Source organism: Nicotiana attenuata, chromosome 12 (genome assembly GCF_001879085.1).
Source record: "Nicotiana attenuata strain UT chromosome 12, NIATTr2, whole genome shotgun sequence".
Taxonomy (NCBI): domain Eukaryota; kingdom Viridiplantae; phylum Streptophyta; class Magnoliopsida; order Solanales; family Solanaceae; genus Nicotiana; species Nicotiana attenuata.
Genome location: NC_032000.1, coordinates 22,227,505 through 22,234,063, shown reverse-complemented (window position 1 = coordinate 22,234,063; position 6,559 = coordinate 22,227,505). Strand labels below are relative to the sequence as shown.

Sequence of the window (6,559 nt, the reverse complement as noted above, 5' to 3'; positions counted from 1 at the left end):
TAGTTGGACAAACTGGGGTAAATTTGAGAGCTCAAGTTACTTTTGCAGTGATTGTAATCTTCGATCCTGGAGGAGGCCCTTTGGATGCACCAATTCTTGAATACAGCGATGGTGTTCTTGAGGCAATCTTGAAAGCCATAGCTAATCTGTCTATAAACAATGTACCTCTCTCTGTTGATAATGTTGATTTTCAAGCAACTATTCACTACTTAACCAAGTCAGAATATGGCTTGTCACTTTACGGAGTTTATTTCCTCGTTGAGTCACGTTGCGAGATTAGAGTTAATGGTGCATTCCTTTTTGAGTCACATTCTGCGGATAGCCATAAATTTACTGGTGTGCCAGGTGACCTGCTGAGAAATATGAAATGGGATTGCAATATTGACTCCACTGCTTGTGTGGGAATACTTGAACCTCTAGAGCTTCAACTTGAAGTTAAGGGTGTATTTGAGTCTATAGTGGAGCATTTCAGCACTTTAAATAGGAAATCTAACAGACAACTAATTACAATTGACCTAAGGGTAGTGATACGGGATAATAAGGGCTGTCAAGGAAATTTTGCTTCTAGATCAATGAGTTGCTATGGTCCACAAGATACAGCTATGTACTTTAGATGTATTGGTTTCACCAAAGATACATCTGCATTGATTATGTTGAAAGCTAAATGGGATACTGAACAGTCCGCATATGATAGTGCAAAGTCGTTGTGGCCTTCGTTGAGCAAGATCATCATACCTAGCATTGAAATCTCTGAAGCCTTACCATTTGTTGCTTTGCTGGTGATGCTAGTGGCACAACCTGCCCTTGTTATGGAGGGAGTTCTTGTTTTCATTTCTACTTGTGATAGAGATGAGCTCGCCACTGCAACTTACATACCAAGGTTTGTGCTAGTCATTGATGTTGCTTCAATGACCATCATTACCCGTACTATTGTTGCCACCTATGGGAATGCTAGTTTTGTCTTTGAATGCAAGTCAACTTGCCAACTAGTGGCCTTTACACATGTGGATGTTTATATAGCTACATTTAGTCTACTACTGTTTTTCGTTGAAGGATTTGTTGACTCGAACCTTGAGGACAAGGTTCTTATTGAGGATGGGGGTATTGTTATGAATCAGCCCCAACCCAGTAAGGATAGCAACAAGGATGTTACAAAAATAGTTGTTGGGTTGAGAAGAGCTATTGGGCCGAGAACAAGTAATTGGGCTAGGTTTATATGGGATCCGGGTTGAGTATTGGCCTAAGAACTGAACTGTTAAAAAGGATACGATTAGTGATATTGGGGGTTATGCCTTTTGTGAAGAAAAGCGTCTGCTTCTCCTCGTCTCCCTTTCTCTTATTCTCTCCATTCTCAATAGCTTCTCATCCTTTCTTCTTTATCCTTTGTATTTCAGTTTAGGAATTAGAAAGTTTAGTATCTCTAATTCCTGTAATAGTTTTGAGTTGAGTTGTAACTTCTTGTCACTGTTGAAGTAATAGAAGTATTGGAAAACTGGTTTGTTACAAACTATTATGCTAATGAAAACATTACTGCAGAGAATCCCAGAGATTGATGAAGGAGATCACCCTTCTGATATTCCTTTAAAAATGCGAGGCAAGTCTCCCACTAATATGGAAGCATTGCGTGCTAGAAGTAGAAATGAAATTGTTGAGAAGTATTATCATGTGTGAGTGACTTTACTTATTATTTTATGATGGATTATCAATATATAGTAATTTGTGGATAGACTACTAATTTACACTGAATGATGTTATTTTAATTATTCAAATCATAATATAAAAATAAGTAATTATACTGGATAATATCATATACTTTAGCATAACTATATATGTAAAATTGATTTAAATCTTTAATATATAAGTTTTACTTTATGTTTTATATTTTAATTAAATAAAATAAAAAAATAATAAAAGTCTCTTACGATAAATATTTAAGTTTATTTTTATATTTAAAACAATTATACGACCTTGGTACTATTTTTTTTGGTAATTTGACACTCAAAAGCACTTTTGAAATGATTGGCCAAACACAAACTATTTACCAAATGTTGCAAAAAGTACTTAAATGAATTGGCCAAACACAAATAGTTCTTTTCAAAAGTACTTATGAAAAAAAAGAACTTTTCAAAATAAGCAGATTTTGGCAGCTTGGCCAAACGGGCTCTAATACAACTTGAGGCCAAGGCTGCCACTGAGATAACTTTTGGTTTACAAGCCCATCGGCAATAGGCAATAGGCAATAGGCAATAGGCAATAGGCAATAGGCAATATAAGTAGTGAATTCGGTCATTCACTCAAACCTTATAAAAGAATTCACAGGATCATTATGCGCACCATTGGCGAGAGGTTCCCTTTAATTGGTACCAATTTTTACTCTTTACACGTGACTAACATCATTATACCGATGCCATTATAGAACCTATACTTGCAGGATCAACTAAGACTTCATGCAGCTAGACTAACAAGATCAACCAGAGTGATATCAGTTTAGCCATATTCATGGACTTTACATCTATACCTTCTCATATCTGAGGAAAATGAGAATCTACTGTTCATGTGTATACCGAGTATGTACATCTGGCTAGAAGCCAACAAAAGCCATTTTCATCGATCCTAGTACTTCAGGCGTTTCTTCTTTTCAGGAGTTGCATGTACTTGTGTTTTCTTCCCGTAAGTCTTCAACTGAAAATTCTCGAATGCTTCAGAAACAGCTTCTACCTGTAAGATGTTACCAACATTACAAAAGCATATACAGTACTCGTATAATTTTTTACTCTTAAATGTGATTCTTTTCCCACTTCTAAGAGAAATGGAGGTTTGAAGTGTGCTTGAGACAGAGAAGTAGGTAGAAGAAAGGAAAATAGGCGCAAAGTAAGAGGAAGGTTAGTTGTATCTCACTGACCAGTTCAGATTTCCTGGTATAAACTCTAACAATCATATCCTGGTAACATGCAGGCAACAAGTGACTGATGCGGTCATCCTTTATAGGGAATTTCTCAAAGCTATCGTAATCCTGTAAACAGTAACACATTAGAGAAGCGGGTGGAAAAATAAGACATGTCCCCCAAAAAAAGAAAACTGCCATATAAAAGTGACATCTTTTCTCGGCAACATTTCAAGGGGAATGAGATTTTGAATTGACCTTTTGAGAACCAGAGATAAGAACTTTCCAGAGTTAACCGATGGGCTTTATGCTGCTAAGGTACTAAGGAAGTTTAATTTCTGTGCTATACAGCCTCTTCCATTTAACTGATGCACATCAGTGTTTTCAGTAGTTCAGTGTAGCTCAACAAAATCGCTGGGCAATCTAGGCAAATTTAATTGATAGTTGCAAAGGATATTCTATGACTAGCATGAAGAATACCATTATATTACAAGGTTAATTTCTAACTGTCGGAGCACATTGACAAAGAGCATTCACTAAAACTTGTTCATATTAACTCAAATTTCCATCTCCGTAAGTTCAGGGAAAGAAGTTAAGTAAACCTGAAAGAATTTATTTGTTTATCTATTTTAATGTGCCAATTTCTCGAAAGCATACAAGGCAAAGGATATTATAATACCTGGAAGAAGCTGATCCTGGACGAGAATGGAGCACATGAACAGAGGAAAAGAAAAGCAGTTTAGTCATCACACAAACATGAGATCGTCAGCAGCAGTAACCCCAAGATTCAAATTTACCTTTCCAATGGATTATTCCTTCCACTAGCCAAATCAATTTTGACATTAGTAACAATGACATCTTCCTCATTCAAATGAGCATCAGAATTCTGGACAAAAAAGCTACTCTATGAGGGAATGTTCATTACTATCAGGTAAGCAAAAGAGGCCATTAGAGTTATCTGAAGGACCTGGGAACAAGCTATATCTTGAGCTGTCACATTCTTGAAATGCTCCAGCTTCTCCTTGGGAACAGCAAACTCATTACAGAACTGTCAGAATATTGATACAGAAATATTTTAGATATTGTTTCCTTGCTTTAAATAGCTTGATAGTTGATATCATTCAACTTTTTAAGAACGAGAAGAGAATAACAAGATCGTTAGGTCATGTATAATAGGAAATAACTTGAAGCTATAGATGTTTTCCAACTAGAATTATGACTGTGGACTCTCTGCCTTTGTAACAGATACCTGGTATATATCCCTCCTCCGAATTCGACGAATCAGATTTCTGGATTCCTCTAGCTCTTGATCAGTAGAAGTTTCAATTCTTTTGACTATTGTATCATCTAACTGCACATTATTAATTAACCGATGGTTTAAAGTTCAGACAGGCATGGTATTCTGCGTTGTATCAGTGAAAAGATTATCCAACCATCCAGTATTGAGCTGGTTCGTCAATGTACGAAGCAATTTGAAGATGGTCATTGGCTTTTATCAAGGCATCTACAACCATGAGCTCTATTGCCTAAAAATTATAAGATGAAAAAAGAAAAGAAAGCAAGCACTCGTAATGAGATTTATGCAGTAGAAAGTGGAAATTTTTTTAAATAAAGAACCCAGTTAAGTGAAATTCTTTGCACCTTCACTTTTGGATGCATATAGACCGTACGATGCAAATCAGCACGTGTGGAAAATAGCTTGTGGATTGTAAGATCTAACAAAATTCATCAAAGGTATCGTAAAAACTGTTTCTATATCTGGAGATGTTACTCTTTCATGTAACATAATAGTTTCAAGAGTACTAACATTCCTTCGCGCGATAACATATTTCATTGTCCATAACACGCATTGTTTCCAGTAGCCTGCAAGTAACGAAAAGATAGTATTGTCTTTTCCATAGTTAGTAATGGTTTGGGACAAATTCTTCAGTTTTACAGAAAAGGACCAAATAGAATATGAAGATCGTGCCTCTGGAACTGAAAATTGCACCCAAGACCACAAGCTCTGGTGTCACGCTCTATGTAATCGAATCTGCAAAAAGATTGATTCATGTAATGCAGCTGCAAGTGCATAATTTAAGTTGCATCTGAAGAAAGTAAAAGGGGAGGGGCCAGTTACTTGTCAACATCTATTCCATTTCGCCCATTAGCAACAATGTCATACAAGAACTGCTTCTCCTTCGAGCTCTATATAGTAAGTCATGAAGCAAAAAGATTCAGTACTGTTTTCATATCATAGCAATTTTAGCATCGGAACATATTCACTCAAATCTTCCCATCAGAATACTTACCACTGAATTACCTTCCTCAGAAGCAACTATCATTTCCTGTGTAGAAAAGAAAAGAGTTTTAATATCATTCAAAGAAAAAAGATCAAATACGATTCAAAGGAAAGTCAAAGATGGAGCTGGAAAGGAGAACTACCCTTGAATCCAAAATAAAGTTCCACAACAAACTGAAAATAAAGATCTTGAAACAATGAACAACGTGAAATTTGTCAGTCTTACATAATATAATTTTGAAAGCATGAGGCACAGCTCAAGAAAAAATTCCAAACCCATAGTAAATTATGCCATGAAGAAAGACAACCTTGGGGCAACTTAAATGAACAACGTGAAATTTGTCAGTCTTACATAATATAATTTTGAAAGCATGAGGCACAGCTCAAGAAAAAATTCCAAACCCATAGTAAATTATGCCATGAAGAAAGACAACCTTGGGGCAACTTATCCTAGTCTGAAATTTTTTAGTGCTGAGATTGCATCTTTATGGGGAGAGAATATCTGATCTAAGAGTGCATCAAATTTTAATGTAAAAACGCATCATGAGATAAAAGTTTCATTTGACCTTCACTTTCTTCAGACAGTCAGAATCAATATCTATGCCATGCTCATCAACAATGTAGTCTATCATCTTCAAAGACATATCTTCGTGGGACCTGAAATTTTTTAATTAATTCCAGTATGTAGTTAGAAGAGTTGACTACGATAAAGACTACAAATCTAATTCAACCCTGGGAACCTGCATCAGTTTCTACTTAACAGAAAACTGTGCATGAGATAGAAAGAACTAAATTGGTTACACAAAAAATTGACCATACATATAAGGTGACAGCTGATTTGTGACAGGTGAAAAAGTAGCATTGCCATGCAGAAGAGAATCAAAAAAGAAATATAAAGAAATTTTAAACAAGATCTGTTAAGAGGCTCTAAACATGGGAGGAGAAATCTTTGAATGACTAATTCAGATAATCTCTGGTTCACCTAAACTTTGGAAGAGAATCAAATGAAATTATGGAAATGTTGCCAGTGAGAACATTCACCGACCGATCTTTCCACAATGAAAAAAGAACTCACAAGACCGTATGAGTCACAGATAATCACGTTCAATCTATCTGCTACTCATAGTACAAGTTGCCATATGTTTGAAAAGATACATTGACAGCTCCAAACATATACAGGAGGTAGTATAAAGTTAAGGTAAACCAAGAAAAGTGAAAGAGTGGCGTTGTCAGTCTTCTCATCATAGCAACAAAGAGAAAAAGAATCGCACTTGTACATAAATAAGCATACCATACACACTGCTTTGAAATATGGATGACCGTTCATAAATGTCAAATCCTACATTAGTTATGGAATCTTTTGAAGTCACAAATAACGCAATACTCCCGGGGGG

General features: G+C 35.9%; 1 protein-coding gene across 2 annotated transcripts in view; it reads right to left on the bottom strand.

The window, feature by feature from the left end:
- Positions 2,264–6,559, bottom strand: part of LOC109235418 (deoxynucleoside triphosphate triphosphohydrolase SAMHD1 homolog) — a 7,616-nt gene continuing 3,320 nt past the window's right edge. The window contains exons 7-20 of one of the 2 annotated variants that reach the window (XM_019401518.1): positions 5,732–5,822; positions 5,309–5,353; positions 5,176–5,211; positions 5,004–5,071; positions 4,854–4,916; positions 4,692–4,747; positions 4,526–4,599; positions 4,318–4,410; positions 4,134–4,235; positions 3,852–3,932; positions 3,682–3,770; positions 3,564–3,579; positions 2,903–3,013; positions 2,264–2,718 (exon numbers count right to left, since the gene is read on the bottom strand). In XM_019401518.1, coding sequence (XP_019257063.1) covers positions 2,614–2,718; positions 2,903–3,013; positions 3,564–3,579; positions 3,682–3,770; positions 3,852–3,932; positions 4,134–4,235; positions 4,318–4,410; positions 4,526–4,599; positions 4,692–4,747; positions 4,854–4,916; positions 5,004–5,071; positions 5,176–5,211; positions 5,309–5,353; positions 5,732–5,822 — 1,030 coding nt within the window. In that variant the 3' untranslated portion in view covers positions 2,264–2,613. The remainder of the gene's footprint in view (positions 2,719–2,902; positions 3,014–3,563; positions 3,580–3,681; positions 3,771–3,851; positions 3,933–4,133; positions 4,236–4,317; positions 4,411–4,525; positions 4,600–4,691; positions 4,748–4,853; positions 4,917–5,003; positions 5,072–5,175; positions 5,212–5,308; positions 5,354–5,731; positions 5,823–6,559) is intronic. The other variant, XM_019401519.1, reaches the window with a different exon arrangement.